Source organism: Meles meles, chromosome 18 (genome assembly GCF_922984935.1).
Source record: "Meles meles chromosome 18, mMelMel3.1 paternal haplotype, whole genome shotgun sequence".
Classification (NCBI taxonomy): Eukaryota; Metazoa; Chordata; class Mammalia; order Carnivora; family Mustelidae; genus Meles; species Meles meles.
In genome coordinates this window covers 56,897,186-56,919,324 of record NC_060083.1, presented here as the reverse complement: position 1 = coordinate 56,919,324, position 22,139 = coordinate 56,897,186, and the positions used below count along the sequence as shown (strand labels likewise).

The 22,139-nt window shown below is 54.9% G+C and overlaps 1 protein-coding gene across 2 annotated transcripts in view; it reads left to right on the top strand.

Moving 5' to 3' along the window:
* SDK2 (sidekick cell adhesion molecule 2) overlaps positions 1 to 8,025 on the top strand; it is a 249,683-nt gene extending 241,658 nt beyond the window's left edge. For both annotated transcript variants that reach the window (XM_045985790.1, XM_045985789.1), the window contains one exon: positions 4,023 to 8,025. In XM_045985790.1, coding sequence (XP_045841746.1) covers positions 4,023 to 4,376 — 354 coding nt within the window. In that variant the 3' untranslated portion in view covers positions 4,377 to 8,025. The remainder of the gene's footprint in view (positions 1 to 4,022) is intronic.
* Positions 8,026 to 22,139: the final 14,114 nt, after the last annotated feature.

The window sequence follows — 22,139 nt, the reverse complement described above, 5'->3', positions numbered from 1 at the left end:
GAGGGAGAGAGAGAAACAGACTTCCCACTGAGCCTGACATGGGGCTCAATCCCAGGACCCTGGGACCATGACCTGAGCCAAAGGCAGACGCTGAACTGACCCTACCAGCCAGGTTAGGGAAGCTGACACTTAAAAGGACATTCCTGGGGGAGGGTTTCTAACTGTCTGAGTTCAAGAAGCCCAGATCCCTAACAAAATTGTGCATAAAGGGGCTCCTAGAGAGGGAGACACTCAGCCCCTCCTCACCCCCACCTCTGGAGCCCAGGAGAGGCCCACCCACTGGCCCAAGGGGAAGGTGTCCAAGGGGCCCATGCAGGACTAGCCTCGACCCACACAGAGAGCCCCTGGGCCACCGACACGAGGGAGGGCCTCCAGCTGCCAGCCTCCCAAGGGGCCGGTACAGGGGACCTCCTGTCATCTAGGGCAGCACATTCCTGCTAGATTTCTGGAGCCTTAGTGAGATGAGGGCACCCTGCGTGGGCTCCATGTCCTGAGTCTGGGGAAGGACACCCCCCACCCCACCATGCTGGCAGCAGCAGGAGAGCAAGGGGCTCTCCTATGCACCCCCTCTCTTTTGTTGTGGGCTCTTGTCTGGGTCCCCCCTCCCGTTGGCCCCCTCCCTGCTCCACCCTCTCCCCGCTTCCCTGCCCAGGCCCGGTAATTGCTGAGTGAGTGGCTTTGAGGAGCTGTTAAGAGGCCCGGAGCCGGAGCAGTCGCCTGATTGCCTGGCCGCCTGGCGGGACTGCCCGTGAAAGGTCCCCTTTGTGCTGGGCCGGTTACTGGGAAGCTGCATTCAATTACCGAGGCCCGTGTGAGAGTTGAAAGCCGGAATGGGCGCCCGGGGTCCCCCCTCGCCTGCTTTCTTCCCTTCTCACCCCACCCCCATGCAGAAGAGAAACAGATGTTCGAGGAGGTGGAGGAAGAAGAGCGGTCGCTGAGGCAGACGCCCCCCTCCTGGCTTCGGAGAGCGGGGGGGTAGGGCAGGCCCACCTCTAACCGCCCCCCTCCTCCGGCTGCAGCTCTGCCTCCAGAGCTCCCAGCTCTTGCTTCCGTGGCTTGTCCAGGCCTGTCCGGAAAGCCACCCCACAGTGTCCAGCACACAGTAGGTGCTCAGCAGTTGGTAGCCATCAGACGGTAGGTGATGATGTGTGTGAATGGGCTTTGGGGTCTGGACCCCCTGGGAGGGCCAGAGAGGCCCATCATCACTCTCATGATGCTTTACTTTGGGGGGCAGAGCTGACCGTTCTTCCCCTTTCCCAGCCGCCTAAGCATAGTCACCCTCCATGACCCCAGCTCCTTCTGCGGCCCTCGGTGGGGGGGGCTTCCGATAGTTTTCCACCCCGTGAACTGCAGACATCTACCCATTTTACAGACAGGGATGCTGAGGCTGGTGGTGGCCAGGTGATGGGTCTGAACTTCCCCTAGCTAGCCAGGGACGGAGTGGGGATTTGGCCGCACCTAGACGCTCATTCACTCGGGAAGCAGCCGCAGTGATGGGCTCGCCTGCAGGGCTAGCCGAAGTTCTAGAACCTTTAGCAACAATGCTAGCAGCCCTTCAGGCCAGTTGGTGGAGGCCCTTCTGGAAAGACCTGACCCTAGGCACAACTGTGGCCCTCTCCCACACCCCGCACTTACAGACCTCACTGCTCCGGGACCGGCCTCCCCCCACCCCGGGCCCCCTGCCTCATGGCTCCCATCACAGCCTGCTCAGACTTCTCTGCCTCTGGGCCGCCACCCCGCAGCCCCAGGCCTCAGGTGCCCAGCCCTCAGCCCCCTCCCCACTCTTGGCATATGGAGCCCCTGTCTGTAGGGCCCCTTTGTTCCCTCCTGGGCCGGCAGCTGGGCAGTAGCAAAGAGAGGGGCTCGCATTGTGCTGTTCTGTGTCAGGGGGAGAGCTAGGGACTTTCCATTGTCTCCGGCAACCAGTTCTGCTGCCAAGAGGACTGAGGTCCTGGGAGGGTGTGCAAGGCCGGTAAGGAGAGCCGCCAGGACTGTGGAGGGGTGAGGCGGAGGAGGGGAGGGGCCAGACAGAAACTTGCAGATCAAGGAGGGAGTGTGTAATCCCAGCTGGGAGGGCAGAAGGGCTCTTGTTCCCATCTCCCGGCAATAGGGGGGTCGTTCAGAGCATGTGTGGGCTTTGGAAAATCCAGCAGATCCAAACCCCCCAGCTCTTCGTGTCTCGGGGCGAGCCGTCACCCTCTCCGCACTGGGGTTCCCAGCACTCACGGAGTGGTAGCGTCCACAGCACCAAGGTGTGAAAGTTAAAGACAGTCTCCCGCCGCCTGGCAGAGTGCTGGAGCTCAGTACCTTGGAGCTCTTTCCCGAGAGGGTCTAGATGCCCTATGGGTCTCCGGGCTCCTGGGGGCAGGTGCTCCTTGCAGTCCCCGTAGCTCAGACGCTTTGCGGCAAGGTCAGCAACTCTCCGTTCGCCCTCCCTGCCGAGCGGGACACAGCTGATCATCGCGTCTGCATTGGGCTCACTGGGTTTTCTTGCTGCGGTTTTTATCCTAAGTAGTTTGACCAAATGTACCGACTCTGTCAATTCGGGAGGGGACCAGAGTGAGGCCTTCAGAGCTGCGTTGCACTGAGAGTGTACTGCTCACTCAAATCAGAGCATGTCTCTTCCAGAGCGTTCTAAGGGTGCTCCCATCTGTCCTCCTCTTGGTTCTCAAAACGGGGCTGGGAGCTGGGCGTGGGGGAGGGGTGCACAATATTTTTAGCTCGACGACTCAGATCCAAACCAACGAGCGAATGCTGCTTTACTTCACAGCCCAGCCTGACTCTTGTCTCCTGCTGATTCCCCCACGGGCATGGGGTGGGGCCATGGAGGACACCGAAGCAGCGACAATTTTAGGAATAATTTAATATTTTGCATTTGCGAGAAAAAGCCGCAGGGCCACCGTTGTGTGAAAATCGGACCTTCTGGTTGATATTTTTCTCATGCTCATTTTATAACTGAGTGTCGCCTTTATTCCGGATCACACATGGGTGGGCACCAGCATCTCCTTTCGGTGCCAGGAGCCTCCGCAGGTCTGGCTCTGGCCTTGTCCCCAGTCACACCGTAAGTCAGAAATAGACGGAAGCTGGAACTCGGTATGTCAGGCAGGAACGTTCTACTCTAAAATGTAGGTTCTGCTACGATTCAGGTATGGCCAGGCCAGTGGATCAGGGGATGACTGCCCTTGAAAAATGGAATTACTCACAGTTCCTGAAGAGAAGGGGACGCATCACACCATGCAGGGCCGTTTCGGGGAAGCACCAGGGTCCTCGGGAATGGTTCCCTATGCCCAGGAGGGACACGTAGGGAGGAGCCTTCATTGTGAGAGCAACCTGGGGTTTGTTTGAATAAATTCAGTGGAGCTGTCCCTGGTTGTCTGGGACCCAGCCCTAGGGTGACGAGGGACAGGGGGGAGAGAGGCAGTGTGATAGGAAAAGGCATCACTAGCTGCAAGGATTGACCTGCCCCAGGAACCTGTCACCACTCGGAGTCAGCGAGGCCCCAGGGGTCCGAGTATCAGAACTACAACAGATGGAAAGACAGGATGAAGTCAGCCTCGAAAACATGCTAAGTAAAGGAAGCCAGCACCCCACGCCCCCTACTCTGTGACCCCGCCTGTATGGTAGATCCACAGAAACAGAAAGCAGGTCGGTGGTCGCTCACAGTGGGTGCGGGGGAGGGAACAGGGAACGGCCATGGGGGTGGGGGGAACGACAGGAAAAAAAAAAAGAAAGGATTAGAACTCAGGTCTTCCGAGTTCCGATTCGCGCCAGGTGCCCGCAGGCTGTGTGCCGGCCCCACGGTGGGCGCTCCGTCCCCACGATCTGCTCCGACGGCCGGGGAGGTGGGCATGACCGGGCGCCGGGCCCCCTTGGTGGTGAGTGGGGGGGGGTGGCAGTGGCCCCCCCCCCCCCCCGTCCAAGGCTTGGGAGCTTCAGACCGGGTCACCTGCTGCCTTCCAGCCCCCAAGCATGCGGACCTGGCCCCCGGGGGCCCCTGACTCCCCGATTCTCCGTCCTCCCAGGGAAGCGACAGTGAGTACGAGGCCGACCAGACCCACCAGAAGGCCCACTCTTTTGTCAACCACTACATCAGCGACCCCACGTACTACAACTCGTGGCGGCGGCAGCAGAAAGGGATCTCGCGGGCCCAGGCGTACAGCTACACGGAGAGCGACTCGGGCGAGCCGGACCACGCCCCCGGGGCCAACAGCGGCAGCGCCCCGCAGGGCAGCCTCTTCCGGCCCAAGGCCAGTCGGACCCCAACGCCCCAGAACCCCCCAAACCCCCCGAGTCAGCAGAGCACCCTCTACCGCCCCCCCAGCAGCCTCACCCCCGGCTCCCGGGCTCCTATAGCAGGATTTTCCTCGTTCGTTTGACGTCGGAAGGGGGCAAGGAAAGAAAAAAAACCGGCACCAAACTCCCCGTCCGCCCCTCCCCGCGCTGCCTGCCAGAAAACAAAAACACCAAGAAACCAAGTCAACTTTTCACCTCCTGAGTTTATTTTTCCAGAGATTCCAGGGCCAGCAAACCCGGCGTTGAGAAGGAAGAAAAGGAAGCCGTGAGGGAGGCCGTGCGGGGCCGGCCGTGGGTCGACTCCAGACTGTGGGGTCCACCGCTCCCTTTGCAGACTGTGTTCGGGTCGGGGCTGCTGGGCCGGGCCTGAGAGAGGTGGGGGCTGCGAGAAAGCTGAGGCCTGGAGAGTTGTAGGGCAGCGTGCCGAGGGGATGAGAAGCTTCTGGAAGTCCTGACAGCTGCCCCTTCTGCGTGTGCTGGGGCCACTGCTGGCTGCTGGTGTGCAAGGCTGCTGCGCAAGGGTACGCATCCCTGGGGGGCAAAGCTCACCTTCTCCGTCGGCGCCCGCCCATCCCTACCCGTGCGTCGCTGGCAGGCCTCGGACGGAAGGACGGATGGATGGCCAGATGGTCTGGTCCCCTGGCCTGCTTATCACACATTGCTATCCCCTCCCCGGCTCAACGTCTCCACCAAGCATTGGGTTTCTTTAGAAAAAGGAAAATAACGGAGGGGTGAGAGTCTGCCCAGGTGGCTCTTTGTTTCTTACACGTTCTTTTTATGGTGAATCCAAGGAAGGGGGGGGGCCCCTGGGGCCCCACAGCACCGCTGAACCCAGCTGTGGCTTTACTTGAATTCACTTTCCTGGGCACAGACCAGGAGAGGTGAACCCGGGGGGGACAGAGGGACAGGGCACTAGCCAGGCATCACTGGGGTGATGAAGGCAGGAAATCAGAACGTATGAAAGAAGCTTGACTTCTCTCCTTCCCTCCTGATAGGAAGCTGCTTAGATAAGAAAGTTCAGGGGGCACAGGACTGGGGAGCTCGGCAGGGCGAGGAATGACCGTCGAGGCAGACACACCCCATCCCTGGATAGACCTCTTCCTCCTGAGACACACTAGAGAGCCTCTTTAAGACAAATCCCTTTGGGTCCTTGCCAGACAGGACACTCGCTCCCAGATGCGTGGTCCCTCTCGCTCTCAAGCCAGAGCGAGCCACATCTAAAACACGTCCCTCCCACACACCCCCACCCCGGGGCAAGCACAGGGGTACAGAAGCCAAGCCCCTAGTCTAGAAGCCGGAGCTCCCAGAATCTGCCGGGTCGGCCCAGCCCCAGGTTTACAAGGAGTCAGAGACCCAACCCCCAGTCATGTGTTCGCTGGCCAGGGCTCGGAGCAAGGGGGGGCCCGTCCGAACTGGACCCGGCTCCAAGATGCGCGGCGGGGCTGGAGGCGCGGTCAGATGGGACCAAGGCCCAGAATAGCTGACGGGAAGCAGTTTTACACACAATCTGCTCCAAGGAATGGGCTTTAAAGAAGTCACTTGTGGTGGCCCGAAGCTTCTCGTCAGCCCCCGGATGAAAGGATTGAGGGTCGAATTCCCTGAGTGAGCCGGGTCGGGCCAGCCCCGTGGGTCTGGGTGGACCTTTTCAGTTCAGCGGGGCCCCTTCATGGGACGGGGCTTTCTGGGGATGTCGCACACAGGCCCCATCTCCGGGGTGCGGGAACGGTTAGGGGAGGCCTGAGAGAGGGATTTGGGGAGCAAGCCAAGGAAAGTGAAGGTCTGCAAGGAGCCCCACGGGGCCCCGGCCTCCCTGGTGGGAGATGGGAGCCAGGCCAGGGGTCTGCGGGAAGGACGCAGCTCCCCAAGCCCTCAGCCCTTTGGGGATGCCGGCAGAGGTCTCCGCAGCCAGACCCAGACATCGGCTTCTCCGCAAGGGGCTCTGGGGGAGACGTGCACTGGCCCCAGCCGTGAGGACACAGGCCCCAGTCCTGCCCTGTACACAGCTGGTGTCTCTGTAGCAGCCCGTCTGCCGGAGGCCGCCTGTAGTCTCCCGCGCCCTCCTCCCTTTTCATCTCTATTTTTTTAACACCCTCATCCTTTCCTTGTCGGCAGTGTGTGTAGCCGTTTATGGAAGCTCCCAGCTTGCGTTAGGGAATGAGTCGAGCCCAGCACAGGGGGGGCTCTGGGTATGTGTAGGGAGGGGGGGATGCGGGACGTGTGAGGCCATGTGTGCGTGCGCGCACGTGTGTGTATGCGGCACGTGAGGCCTGATTGCCCTTGCCTTTCGTGAATCGCCTGGGGCACTGCCCCTACACGCCCCCACGGACACACCCATGTACCCTTGGCACGGTGCCCGTGCACGCCTGGGCTCACGCACACACATGCACACATATGCGCAGAACACGCATCCGGGTGTGTATTCGCAGAGAGGCTTCTGGTTCCTTCTGACGGCCAAAGCTGGCTGTCCCCTGTGAGGCCGGGCAGCCGGGGTCCCTCCCACCGGAAGGCAGCTGGGATCTGTTGTCTCAGGGGGCAAGGATACTGCAGCAGCCGGAAGGCAGGCAGGGCCCAAGGTGAAAGTCCAGCCCTTAGTGAATATCCACCCACCCCTGCCCCAACCTCATCTGGAAGACCAGGTGTCCAGCCGTGGAGCTCTAGATTTCTTAGAGGACACCCCTGCCCTCGTTTACATATCTGCTGGGGCAGTGGGGGCTCCCGACCCCACACACGGACTCCCGGCCGTATGAGAAGGATATGCTGGGCACTGCCCGTGGGTACCAGAAACCTCCCTGGGCCAGTGATACCGGGACCTGTCTGCGTGATCACCTGAAGCCAGTTCATAGCAGGACACCTCTGTGTCCTTTGGTTCTGCTTCATGGTGCCCTGGGGAAATCTGGTGTCGCACCCAAAGGCCTGTGCTTGGCACCCCAGCACTGCCCACCACCCCCCACGGCCACGCCTCCGGCGTGCACAGCAGCTCGGCACCCAGACTGCCAAGATGAACCAAAAAGCGGCTCTGGTCCCAGGGCCCCAGGTAGCTTGCAAACCCAGGCTTCCCTTCCCATCCCCTCACCTGAAACTGCCGTGACTCAGAAGAAACAAAGACACTTCTGGCTGCCCCTCCCAGAGCACCGCTGCCTCGAGGCCTTCTGTCTCTGCCCACACCTCCCTGGGCAGAGCTTCTAAAGGTGCCAGAGCCTCCCAGAGCCCACTCTGGGCAGGGGCTCCCCTCACCTTCCCATGGTGCCCATGGCGTGAGGGGCCGGAGGGCAGGAAGGGGGAACCCCCCCCCACCACTCCCCCGAGCAGCAGCTGCCGCCCAATCCGAGTGCCTCTGTATGGTCCTGCCCAGTGGCAAACCTGGCCACCCACCCGGAGCACAGATGACCTCTCTTGGGACCACTCCCTTCTCTTTGTTTCTGTAAGAATAACCAAAAGCATTCAAACGTGTTACCTTTCTTTACACATAGAGACTCCAAAAACAAAAACCAACACAAATCTTTATTTTTTGATTTAAAAGATATAATGAAAAATTATGGGGAGAGTATTCATTGTGGCAGGTGTCTATCTATAAGAAAAAAATATATCTATATGTCCTATAGCTTGTTAGCAGGTTTATTTTTTAAATGAAAGGTAAGAAAGAAATTGATTTGAAATATATACCACGAGATGTTCCATGGCCTGTCAAACTTGTCAGTATTTTATAAATAAACTTTTTCTTTTTTTTTTGGAGTTCTGAAACGACATTTTTTTCTTCTCCTTCCTGGAAGGTAAGTGGGGACGGCTACCCTCGCATCAGGCTGAAGCCATCTTCTCCAACATCTGTTGTCAGGCAGGCCGTGTCCTTGCATCGACAGAGGTCCCATTCACTTGCCTTCTTAATTCATAGGTGAGTGGGCATCCGTGCCTTCAAGGGAAGTGCGCTATTTTACTTACTTTATGCTTTTAGGGTAAGAGTCACTCAGATGACACCAAATTAGAGGCAAAATGGCCCTGATGCGTAACAATGGCGCACACATGTGCTGTCCACCCGCGGCCAGACGCTGTTCTCACCACTTTACGTTCATTAACTCGGGGAGTCCTGTGAGGACCCAGGAGGGAAACTGGATTGGGGAGCATTTAAGCGGCATGCCGTCGACAGCCGGAAAAGCCAGGCTTTGTACCAAAGCCGTCTGGCCCCAGAGACGTGCGCTGCCTCCGCGATATTCTGAGCACGTTCCCCGCCCGTGTGCATCTTCATTCCTTCTAAGCCAGCCCCACTGACCCTAGCGCGGGTCGGGTAAGAGGCACCGTGGTGCTTGGTGGGACTAACCCAGTTCGTCCTCCCGGGCTGAGAGGGAGGGCTTGGATGGCTGAGTTTATGAGTACCGTGGCGTGGCAGGATCCCACATTTCTCCCACGTGTAGTCAGATGCAAACGGGAAAGGAGCGAAGGACAAATGACGTGGGCAGCCCACGGAAGGCCGCTCGAGCAAGCACCCTTACTCTACAAAGTCGACGGTGTAATGTACAGCAGACACTCGACGGGGGCTACTCAACGAAACCAAACAATGAAAGCGGGATTTTAAAAAATCTACATATATACACCCTTATATACGATCTTTTTCTTAAAACACCCATGTAAATTCATTCGCCAATCTGTTCATGTTGGACCATAGCTTTTTTTCTTTTCCCAAGAACGGGCTCCGTGGATACAGTCTTTGTTGCTTTTCTTACATAAATCACCTCCATCATGGGTTGTCAGTGAGTTCTAGTCTATTTCTTTAGAATAAAGCAAAAATGTGTAGAAATCATGGATCGAGGACTTGCAGTGTCCAGTTCTACGTGCAGCGCGCTTGGAAGCGGCCGCTCCGTCTTCACCAGTGAAAAGCCCAGCAAACTGAAGAAGCACCAGCAATTCACAGATCCATGAGAGACAGGCAGTCACGGGGTGCCTGAGTGGCTCGGTCCGTAAAGCGTCTGCATTGGTCTCAGGTTGGGATCGTGGGGTCCTGGGATCGAGCCCCACGGCAGGCGTCTTTGCTCAGTGGGGGGCCTGCTTCCCCTCTCCCTCTGTGGCTTGTGTGCTCTTGCTCTCTTGCTCTCTCTGTCAAATAAATAAATAAAATCTTTACAAAAAAAAAAAGAGAGAGAGAGAGAGAGAGAAACAGGAACTCATAGGGCAAACCGCGGTGCCCAAAACACACGGGCACCTACGGAGATCTGTGGTAGAAACTGGATTGCTGTAACAGCAGAATCCTGTATTCTATTATTATTTCCCCAATTTTTCTACAGGGCTCATCCACAACCAATACAACACACCCTTTCATTTTTGCCGCTCTTTGATCAAAGCATTCAGTGGAATTTTCAAAAAAATAACTATTCTTTTGCACTCTTACTCATGACATCATATTGAATTAAATTGTGTAATTACTATGAAGTCCAACAGGCAAAAACAAGTTTGGGAACAGTGATAATTTATAAACACACAACTTGATTCAGTAGAGCAGAAATAATACGGGCCTCAAGAAGCAGCCCGTTAGTAGCCTTCAGGATTCAGGGGACTATGGACAGCTTCATGGTTGCAGAGGAAATACGGAGAAGCAATAAGGCTGGTGGGCTGAGTGGAAGTCAGAGGAGAGGGCTTCCGTACACACGACAGTACAAGCTGTGCGTCTTGATTTTCAAGGTGATGAGGGGGTTTTCAAGGGTAATTTGGACTATACCTACCTAGTCTTTATCTTACACAGAATTTGGAGCCCAACCCCCACATTACATGCAACTCCACTCCAACTGATTGGAGAATGCTGGGGAGCAGTGTCCTAACCCGGAAGGCATTCTAGAAACTGGATTCAGAAGAGTGGGCTCTGGTTCTAGAACGGGCACTTGCAAGCTAAGTGCTTCTTAGCTTTGTCAGAGGAAATGAGATCTACCAGCAATTTGATCAGTGAAAAGATCAAAGAAAATAATGGAACTTGAAAGGTTTTGAACACTGAAAGGCGTGTCTTTCTGGTGGAACGTTTGTTCTACACCCAGGAGACATCTCATTGTAATCTTTTTTTTTCCGTTGTCATCTTTAATTCCAAAGTTCTTCCTCATTCTTTTCTAATCCCAGACTGGCTCCTCCCCTCACTGCAGCTGGCCAGGGAGGACTTGGGCGGCCTCCAGCTCCATTATCCAAAACAGTGTCTGCCCCCTCCAAAATGAGAAAAGTGAATCTGCTAAGAAAGGAGGGAGGACGGGAGGGAAGACACTCTCCAAAGCCGAGGAGGTGTGGTGGGAGGGCGTATTCTGGTTTGGATTAGACACAGCACTCTTTCCCAGGTAACCTCACCTGGAAAACACCAGGAAAAGCCTCTCAGAATTCAGCGACTCTCCTTTCCTTAAAGTTCCCGGAGTGACTAACTGGCAAAAGCACTCTGGATCGGGGAAGTTCATCAAAGAGAGCACGAGTTCCGCAGACCTCGGTTCTCACAAATTTCCGCTTACCCTGGAACTTGAACTCAACCTTTACCAGCCTCAGCTACCTCATCTGTAGAATGGGTACAACTTCTCCCTCTTCCGACATCAGACTCCTGCAACGAAGTGTAGGGAAATAACCTCTTCGAGAGAGGGGACCTCCAGAGAAGCCCCCGCCCCCGCCAACCTTGCACTCCCAACCAGCCCCCCAGCCCCTCTCCTCTGTCCCGAACATCACAGGAACTTATTCTTTTGATTTCCCCATCTTGCTGGCAAAGCCCTTTGGCCATGAGGCTTGTCTACAGTCAGCAGGTGGAGAAAGCGGCTACTCTTTTTCTTTCCAGCATCCTAGTGTCTGGCAGGGAAGAGGTGTTGAAGCCTGGAGGTTACGGGCTGGGAAGGGGGTTCCGTTAAAGCACTGCACAGGAAGGTAGGAGGGAAAAGAGACTTGGGTCAGCCTAAGCCGTGGGCTCCAGGTGGCTCAAGCCGACTGGCTCCGTCCGACCCAAGATGGGCTGCCCCACCACCTACCCCAAGCCTCCCACCACCTGTCACAACCACCCTTCTCCAGCGCGGGCCCTGACGGGCTCCAGGAAACCCAGGAGACCTTACCACTTCTCGCTTGGGGGCTATGGGGCTCTAGTGAGCCAATTGCTCGGAAGCCAAGCAGTGGCACGGGACAGACAATTATGTTTCCTCCCAACATCGGCGGTCCGAGTCCACCAGGCTCTCTGCATTGGGCTTTTTCTCACTACAGCCAGAGCTGCCGCCAGGGCCGGAGCTACCCCAGATAACACAGGGCTCAAACCCAAAAGAACATGATCCCTTGCTCTAGGGGGATCTGGATGCCATGGCATCCTCAGCATGACCCTTCTGGAATGTGCTACCCTGGATGCTGGTTGCACGGACGTGGGCCCAGTATAGCACCAGCCTGACTCTGGGCTGACCAAGGAGGCTTCTGCTCGTGGCCTTCATTTCACACGCAGCTCGGGCCGTGGGGCTGCAAGGTCATGGGGGGCTCCTCGCGGCACCTTCCCCTCTACTCCAAGTGGTCTCAGCAACATGGCCTTGAAAGGGTTGGGAACAGCTCCTTTGGGGTCCAGACAAAGGGGCTGATACATAGGGTCACCCTAGGTCCTGTTTTACACCTATTGTCCTGATGTGATTCTTAGTAATTCCCCCTTTCACTTCGTTTCTTAATCGCCTGTCCTCCCCCGACCTCCCACCCCTCCAACAGCTGAGCCCTTGGACTGCCAAGTTGAAGGTCTGGGAGTACAGAAGGGACCATCTCCTGGACACGAGCTGGGTTTTGGGACGAGGGGGATGGCCCTAAAAACCAGCGAGTCGGGTTTCCTGCGGGGCTGTATCTCCTGCTCAGCTCCACCGCACCCAGGATGGGACACTGTGACCCCAGATTCAGAGGGAATCTCATCCCTCCTGTTGTCTCAGACCCTATGTCCTGACTCTTGAAGGTCTGTGCAGTCCTCTCTCCGCCTCTCCCGTGTGGCTCGAGGACACAGGCATTGATGTCTGGGGGACATGGCTCTGCCTAGATTGTTCTGACCCAGCAGTCTTGCCAAGAGTTGCCTACGAGACAAGAAACACATCCTCCTTGGATGGGGCCTTCCCCAGTGTCTCTACTCCCACTCCCCCAAGCCGGACCGATGGTTTGTGACATTGGGTAGGGCCGCTGGATAGAGGGCAATGCCCCCAGATTTGCGTGGCATGTGTTTATCCCATGCAACATTATTTGTTGTGACCTGAACTTGCAAGTTAACTGGGCATCCTCTATTTTTATTTGCTAAGTCACCCACCTGGCGCAAATCCTAACTCCATACCAGAGGCGGGTACTCATACAAAATTTTAGAACCTCAGTGTCCTTTTCCAGAAAGTGGGAGATGCCAGAAACGACTCTGTCTCCCCCACTGGAAGGTGTGTGGGTATTAGAAGTAGGATTACATGGGAACCTAATTTGCAAGCTGTACACCACTCCACACATGTAATTGATCACTGCTATCGTTCACGGATAAAATGACACTCGTGGGGGGCGCCTGGGTGGCTCAGTGGGTTAAGCCGCTGCCTTCGGCTCAGGTCATGATCTCAGGGTCCTGGGATCGAGTCCCGCGTCGGGCTCTCTGCTCAACGGAGAGCCTGCTTCCCTTCCTCTCTCTCTGCCTGCCTCTCTTGTGATTTCTCTCTGTCAAATAAATAAATAAAATCTTTAAAAAAAAAAAAAAATGACACTCGTGGGAAATCATCCAAGAACTTCTGGCTTTAGGCACAATTCCGGCTCAATCTGTCCTGACTTCCAATCCCTTAACAAACCGTGTTCTACCTGCCTCAGGACCCATCCTAGCTGGAAATCACATCCATAGAAAACTCCTGAATCGTAGACATAGGGTAGAGGGGGGCGTCCCTGGGAGGAGAGAGAAGCCCGCCTTTCAGAGCGTATCAGTCGTGCTGGAAACCAAGAGTTCACTCACATTAGGACCGTTTAAGGAAAATGTTACAAAGTTGCAATAAAGCGCAGAGGCGCTCAAGGAAACCCACGAGACCCAAAGTTAAGAACACCTGGTGCCATTACCCGCCCAGGCCTGCAGAGGACGGAAGAGGAAGTTACTGGAACCTGCAGACAGAGGAGGCTGGCTGGAGAGAGAGAGATGCCACCCAGGGGCCAGTCGGGAGCTAAAGAAGCACCGTTTCCCAGTCTGGGCCTGGCTCTCCTTCTGTCTGTCCTCCAGTCTCCTGTCTGGGCTCCTTATGATCCAAATTCAGCAGGAACTCAGAGGGTACTGGGATGCGGTCCGTGCGGGCCGGCCTCCCTCCGGGGGCCCAGAGCAAGGTGGACAGGAAGGTCATATGGAGGCTGGCGGGCCCAGAGCAGCGCTTCTGTGTGTCTTCTGACTGCTGATGTCCCCGTGGAAAGTTCCCCTCTTCCAGCCAATTCTCTTACTCTTTTCTCAAAGTTGATGAAGAGTGGAATTAGACCCAAATAGGCTTGCTGGGAGCTTCTGCCAGAGTAGGTGGGATTTTCTGGTGTATTCGGGAATTGAAAAGGTCTTTGACTTTCAGTTGGCTGCAGTCTCCTGCGCCAGCCAGGGCAGCAGGACAATGACAGCAGCTGACCTTTGCTGACCACATACCACACCCGGCACTGTGCTGAAGGTCCCTTTCTGCACTTCGCTAATGCTCACAGTGGCCCCATGACGCAGGAATTCGCCTCTGCCCATTTACCAGAGAAGGACACCCAGACGGGGAAAGCCAGGTAAGTGCGAGAGCCAGGACTGGACCCCAGGCCTGGCTGGCTTCACTGAGCACGATGCGCCCCCCCACCACCACTGCCCCTTAACCACCAAGCTTCCTCCAGTCAGGGGTCAGACCCTGCTCGACCTGGACGTGTGAGGAGACCTCCACATTCTGGATGGATCCAGGCCAGGCAGGAAACATTGTTTCAGGATAGCGATGTTCACAGAGGTGAACATTCACGTTTTCCCTAAAGGGCCAAGTGGTCAATATTTCAGACTTTTCCAGCCCCGTAGTCCCTGTCCTAGCAAGGAAGCAGCCAAAGATGATACATCCATGAATGGGTAGCTATATTCTATCAAGTTGTATTTAGGGACATGGAAATTAGAATTTTCTATAATTCTGACCTGTACTGCAATATCATTCTGGTTTGTATTTTTCATTGAAAAATGTAAAAATTCTTAGCGCACAGGTCATATAAAAACAAGTGGAGTTTGCTGACCCCCGTTCTAAAGTGGCTTCCGGTCAAGTCCATGTTTGCTAGAACCTCTGCGGCGTGACCCCCAGGTAAGGGAGTCAAAGTGCTATAGTGGGTGGACTCTTGTCGCCCTGAAGTTCACGTCCACCTGGAACCTCAGAATGTGACCTTATCTGGAAGTAGGGTCTTTGCAAATACAATTATTTAAGGTGAGGTCATACCAGAGTGGGGTAGGCCTTAAAGCCAATGACCCGTGTCCTTATAAGAGGAGCAGACACAGAGAGACACACAACGCAGGAAAGGCCATGTGAACACAGATGGGAATGGCGCTTCTGCAAGCCAAGAACGCCAAGGACTACAGGAGGCACCAGAAGCTAGAGGAGGCCAGGAAGGAGCCTCCCCTAGAAACTTTGGAGGGAGTGAGGTCCTGTGGACACCTTGACTTTGGACCTCCATCAGAACAGGAGAGAATAAAATTGCATTGGTCTCAGCCACCCCCTATCTACAGTCCTTTGTTATTGTGGCCCCAGGGAACATGCCTTGGGCTTTCCTTGGAGCTCCAAAGTGTGTCTTTTATCTTGGAGGGTTTAGGTTCAACAGACTTGCACAGGCTGGCTGGCCTCCTTCCCAGGACCAGGCACTTCCCAGACCTCACGCCTCCCTCCTGCTCCCTCCCCCTGCTGTCTTAGCTTTCTGTACAAAAGCACCAGCCAGCCCTGAATGAAATTGGCAACTATGGGATGCTTGTTTTCCTGTTTCTCCCCAACCTCCCCCTTCTTAAATTGTTTCCACCTCTCAGTAAGAGCCAAATAACAGTCATTCCCTGAGGTCAGGAAAAACCCTCACCCACCACCAATCTGCAAAATATTACTCACAGATGCCCGTGACCAGAACTTGGGCGGGGGGGGGGGGGGGGCTCTCTCCCTCTGTGGCCATTGCTGGGTAAGTGCAGAGGGAGTGGCCAGACATACCTGGTTGTTTGGGTCTGGCACGGTGCCTGGTACATGGGGACACCTCACAGCCTCACAAAGCAAGGCTCCACCTTCCCCATCTCTGCTAGGGCACAACGGTACATCACTAGATGGAAGACACCCAGGTGCGGTCAAGGACTTGGGTACCCACGAGCAAGAGCTCACCCTTGGCCGAATGCTTTCCTAGCCGCTTTGCATAAATTTACTCATTTTGTCTCACAAAGGCAGGAACTGAAACACAGAGAGGCCAAGGAACCTGCCTGAAGTACAGGGCCTGGGTCCTCAGGGATACACCGCCGATGCCTGGGGACTGCCCCAGCCAAAATACCCCGGGGTTCCAGCTAGAAGAGAGCTCCTGGGGGCGAAGGGAGCTGCCCACACTCCTGCCTGAGACCCAGAGCTGGAGCCTGTCCTCTGACTCCCAGGGCTGGACTGCTTCCCATCCATGGTCTCTCCTGCCGAGAAAATTACCGCTCTAGTTCAAGGCTCCCAGGATGACATTGAACTACAGTTGGCAATCTTGGATTGTTTACTTTAGTGGCATGAGTTATAAAGGCGTTTGGCCAATAGCAGGGAACATCCGGAGGGTTCTAGAAAACGGATGGGAATGGTGGGAAGTCAGAGAAGCCATCTCAGAAGCGGCCCCCACGTCATTTCTTGGAAGAAAATAGGCGGGGGCGGGGCCGGCCTAGGGGCGGGGCCGGCCCTAGGGGCGGGGCTGGAGGGAATATGACCACATCTGTTTGCAGTTTTCCAGCTCACCTCCCCACTCCTCCTCACCCTGCCCTCTGTAATCAGCCAGCTGTCTGAGCTTGTCCAGCCTTGTCCCCTTGTTTAGACCCGTCCTGCATACACTGGGCCCTGAATCAGAAGCCGGCTCCTTTCCGTGGCCCTCTTGTCAGCTCTTGTGGGTGGGGGTGCAGTGGTTTCTGTCATGACACCGGCCACTTCTCCTGAGGGGGCAGTTCTTGGGGTCCTGCCCCAGGGAGCTTCCTCTGCACAGCCTGGACCATTAAACAGGACACCCTCCACTGCCCCAGGAGTGGGCCGCAAGGCCATACAGGAGAGGAGCAGGCTGAGTGTAAGGGACGCACAGCAATGCACAGTGACAAGATGACAGCTGACACTGGGCCTCAGAGAAGGGAGCTCAGGAAGTGGGTCAAGCTGAAGAGCCCGCTGCCTCCTGAAAGGGGCAGCTCTCCCTGACCGCTGCCACTGGGAGGGGGTGAGGCGGGGTGAGAGTCCCATGTTCCAGGCTTTTCTGATTCTTCAAGACCCAGAAACCCAAATTTTATGTAAATCTCCTTAAGCCTAAATGTTAGCAACCACATATACATATACATATGTATATATATATATTTAGCGAGCTTTGTTGAGGCAGATCATATCTTCCCCAAATGATTGTGGTACGTCTCCCTCACATGTGCTCTTCTTATAATGTAACTCTGATACCTTCTCCCCAAAGGTGGAGCCCAGGTCCCTCCCCTTGAACCTGGGTGGGAAGGGCATAGGACTACAGTAGAAGTGAGGCTATTTGACCTTTTTTTAAGATTTTATTTATTTATTTATTTATTTATTTCACCAAGAGAGCGAGCGAGCGAGCGCGCAAGCAGGGGGAGCAGCAGGCAGAGGGAGAGGGAGAAGGAGACTCTCCCCTGAGCAGGAAGCCTGATGTAGGCCCAGGACCCTGAGAGCATGACCTGAGCTAAAGGCAGACGCTTAACCAACTGAGCCCCCTAGGCGCTCTGCTATGTGACTTTGAAGATCATTGTCATGGGATGAGCTGTGACACCCCAAAAGATGTCCAAGTCCTAACCCGCAGGACCCATGAATGTGACCTTCTTTAAGAGGCCAGGGGAAGACAGAGGATTAGGATGCCGGGTCCACAAGCCGAGGGATGCCCGAGTCCACCAGAAGCTGAGAGGGAGCATGGAGAAGCTTCTCCCTCGTAGCCTCAGAAGAGACCAACTGAGTTGACAGCTTGATTTTGAACTTGATTTTGATTTTGAATTCTCTATGAGAATTAATTTCTGTTAAGTCACCACACTGTATAGTTTGTTATGACTCTTGAGCCCTAGGAGGCCAATACAGTCATTAAAGATCATATAGTTTCTGTCTGGTTGCCTTAGGATGCTTGAGCTGGACACTTGGCTGCCATCTTGTGAGGAAGCCCAAACCACCCCATGTGGGAAAGCCATAGGGAGGAGTTCTGGCTGACAGCCAGGAGTAACCACCAGAGTGAAGGTGAGCCAGTCTGATTCCAGCCCCCAACCACTGAGTCCCACCACCCATACCCACCCACTTCTACCTGCGCGCTCCCAACCCTGTCTTCAGTCTTCCCAGCGGAGACCGCTCACATCATGAAACAGAGACAGGCCATTCTTTCTGTCCTTGGTCTCCATTCCTAGGACCCATAGGCTCTAGAAGCATGATGAAATGACTGCTTGGAAGGAGTCTGTTTTGCAGTTATAGTAACCAGAACAGCCGTGCATGCAAACGGGCTCTATCTTCAGGCTACACCCAACCCACAGGCCACCAGTTTGCCTTTGGATCAGATCACACAGTTGTGGGCTCTGCAAACCTACAGAGTTGCCTGAGCTGCAGCCATGCCTTCTCCCCGCCCATGGGGAGAGGGGGCCATTGCATGACATGAAGATGGGAAGGAAGGACGGGGATGAGCTGGGTTGCTAGGACAGGATCATCCACGTGGGGACAGAGTGCATGTGTGCAAGAAATCACCCTCAACTAGCAACGATCCCATGTCAAGATCCCAGGTTCCAAGAGATGCTGCCTGCCAGGATGTGTAGAAGACAGCTCTGCAAAGCACCTGCAGCCCCCATCGGGAGATGCCCTCACAGGGCTTTCTGGAGATCCAACGATCTAATATATGCAAAAACCCCAGAGAAGTGCCTGGAACCTTTTGGAAATGGAGCTGTCCTGAGGGCTCACTATCGTTAGGACAGGTGGTGTAAATTTCAGTGTCCCGATGCCTTGGGATCTTCCAGAAGACCCTCCAGAGCTAAAGCAGGTGGGGCTCTGGGAGCCTCATCCCACTGCAAATTCAGTAGGAGGACCACTTTGATCTGTTTTAGATCATGTACAGTTTCACTTGAGATGTAGAAAGGAGTTTCTACTTAAAAAAATAAAATCTTTGAAAACTACCTGTGCAGAAGGACAAGTCCTGGCCCAGGGTTAGAAGAACTCATGTATTCCCCCAGGTTCTGCTATTAGAGGGCTGTGTGACCTTGGAAAATTCACTTCACCTCTCTGGATTTTATTTTCTGTTCTGTAAAGTGGGAGGCCTGGGTGATTGCTAGCGTTCTAATCATTAGCCCTAAGCAGCCAAACTATGTGCTGAGATAGAAGGGGAAAATATTCTCTCGTGCAAATTTCCATGCAATTAATTTATTATAGATTTAATTACAAGGCTCGTATGCCTCCTCATCCTGCTCTCTCTTTCTGTTGCCTTCGGGTGCCCCTCCATGAGCAAAGTTTGCTTTTCTAGAGGAATCCCTGCTTGCCACTCAGCCAAGATTTATCTGTTACCCAGAAACTCCACTGGTCTGGGCCTGGGCAATCAGCAGCTTGAAACTGAGTCCTTATGGCTGGCTTACCTAACAGGTCCGCTGTTTTCAGCCACAGCTGGCTTATGAAGGTGACGGAGCACTTGGGGAGAGGAGAAAGCTAGCGTCCTGTGGCATCAAGCCATCAAGCCAGGAAGTGTAAATTAGCCTTGACATCAGGCTGAGTTATTGTTATGACTCAAAGGCTTTGCAGGACCCGAGGAAGGACACACACACGCACACATGCACGTACTAACACACAGAGACATGCACACACAAACACACACACATGCAAGACAATACTTACAGGAAACAGAAAACTCTAGAGAAAACCAACCCTGTAGCCACAATGAGGGGCTTTGACAATTACACCCAGCCTAGAAACACGTTTCCCGGCACCTCTGCCTTAATCTCCCCACAAGAGTAAGGGACACAGAAATGCCAGACACTTTCCCATCCTTGTGGCTTCTTTGCAGTCACTGGCTGAAGACACAATTGCATTGGCTTGAATGTGGAGAGAGACTGCAGAGGAGAGACAGATGTCTCTTAGAACCTGTTTGTTCTAGAGGAACCTCCCAATGAGTGCCCAGGGGGGCTAGGAAAGCATAGGGAAATCCTGGAGTCAGACAGAAGTACACAGGCCTCAGGTCAGCCCAAGGATCTGGGATCTGCGGGCCTCAGTGCAAAGAGAGGGAAGGAGGTAGGAGTGACCCCAACCAAAGGCACAGGCACAAGGACCTCCTGATTCGAGTGGGTTGTTCCTTTAAGCCTTGGAACATGTGGGTCCGTATGTCACAGCACATTGGGACAGAGAGGATGGTGAGTGATGCCTTTGGCTTTAAGCACCTTCCTCTTCACCCCTGGGCCATACGCTGAGCTCCAGGAAGGAATTTAATTGGAGTGTTTGGTGTGGATGTGGGCTGGTAGAGACAGAATGATAGAAGCAAGGAGGACAGGCGGGAGGTCCCCTAAGAACCGCCTGGAGGCAGGGTGTGTCAGGCCTCCTTGAACGTGTAGAACCCTCCCGGGCTGGATAAGGTCGTGTGTCTGCCCGATAGAATGGGTGTCCAGTCTCCCCTAGTGACTTTCCCTTGCCTACCGTGGCCGAGTATAGTAACAAGATCATTCATGCTTCAGCTGGAATCAGTTTCCTTTCCTGCCATCTTGCGGTTTTGTGGCTGGGACCGTGGGCTCCAAGTCTTGACGGCTCTGGCTTTTCTTCAGTCCAGGATCCGGACTTGCTAGCCGTGGAATCTTGGGCAGGGTTCTTAGCCTTTTCTGTCTTTAATCTGATACCTGGGAGTAAAAGCAACTGGGACAGAGATGGAGAATTCTTAACTCAGAGTAGACAGCTGGCAGCGGCCTCGCCTTCTCCAAGTGCCCCTTTTAGGCCAACACACCTCTGATTTGGGCTTTTGGGGAGGAAACAAGCCTTTTCCGGGTGTGGGCAAAAGCTCTTTCCTTCCGCCTGGTTGCTTTTCTTTCCATCTTTTTGGGGGGCCAGGAGGGTTTCTGGTTATCGAACGCTGCCTCCAGCAGAGCTGGGTGTCTGCCCACCCCTCTCCAGAGACAATGGCAGAAAGCTCTGGGCCAGCCCCTCCAGGGCCACCTGGAGTCCAACAGATCAGAAGTCTGCCTCTTACAGATAACGGCATTCATTCTTTTTCTGTTAGCTCGATTCGGGGAAACACTGATGAGAATGGGCTCCCTCTCTGCCCAAGGGGGGGGGAATCTCAGGAACAAACACGTTCCCAGAGGTCTAACGTGAGCCCTTCATTCAGAGACCAGCCGGCGACCACATCAGGAGCCCTCGTGGGGCCCCAGCCTGAGGCTGAATCCTGGCCTGCGTTTTCGACCAACCTCACCCCACCTCCATGAGGTAGGGACCCACGTGCCCCCCATTTACTGATGAGCACACTGAGCCCCCCCAGGAACCCAAGTGACTTCTTTCAGGTCATACAGTGACAGTTGGGATCTGAACCCAGATTGGCCTCAGGCGTCTGAGTTCTCAGTGGAGAGCGGCAGGCCCTTGGAGCACCAAGAGGAGCCCAGAGCTGGGATTTCTTGCTTTTCCCCAGTGTGTGTGTGTGGGGGGGGAGGTGTCACTGGTGGTTGAAACGTGGGGCTTCAGAAATCTGGAGACCACATGAAACATTCCTTCCGGGGTCCATGTTTCTGAGATTCACTATCTTCAGCTGAAGTCTATGCTGATTTTCTGAGGAACCCAGAACACTGACTAGCTTTTCCTTCCCTCCTTTTCTCCCTCCCAGATAAACAAGATATTTCATACCATCTCCCACCTCCCTGGAAATGTCCCAGCTCAGTGATCAGGGGAAGCATGTTAGGACAATGCACAGTGACACAGAACCTCTAGTTGGTGGGGGCGGGGGGGGGGGGTGTCTGTCTTTTCCCCTGGCAGAAGGATAGAGGAAGGAACCCAGAGGCTAAAGTCTGACTTAACACTGATAACAGAAACCAGAAACCTTACTTTGGACTTGACAGTTCACAAAACAAGGTCACATGCTTTATCTCCCTCCATCCTCCTGATAACCTCCTAAGGTTGTTTGTTACTGTCCCCTTCTTACAGAATGACTCAAAGAGACTGAGTGACTCCCCCAAGGTCACACAACCCAGATGTTCTGACCCCACATCTGGACTCATTTCTAGTAAATTCCATGGCCTCTCTGTTCTGTCTGCCAGCCCTTGACCCACCTTATCACCTTTGGGTCCAGCTCAAGCTGACTGCTCACCTCCTGCCTCCAGAGAGCCCCAGCCTGGTGAACAGCCTGTCTCCCTTGCCAAGGAGGGCCAGGGGGCCTCTGACACACAGCGACTTCCTCAGCCCCTTGAGCCTTGGGACCCGCCATCCTGGGAGGATCCCTAACCCTGTAGATGGCCCAGCAAGGTCACTGTCACCAGACAGAGGTGTACTTTCCCCCATGATGGGGGGCCGTGCCCTGGGTATCTTCCCAGGGTGCCCAGCAGAGGTTCCCTCCGCCCTGTGAAAGGGCTCCAGGTGGTTCCCTAGAGCGGGGAGCCAACATAAAGAGCGCACAGAATGGGCTATTCTTGGCAAGAATAGCCAAGGGGGGTTCAGGGCCTCAGATCACCAAGGCTCCAAGCTGTGCAGACACATCAGGCCCTGGTGATGTGC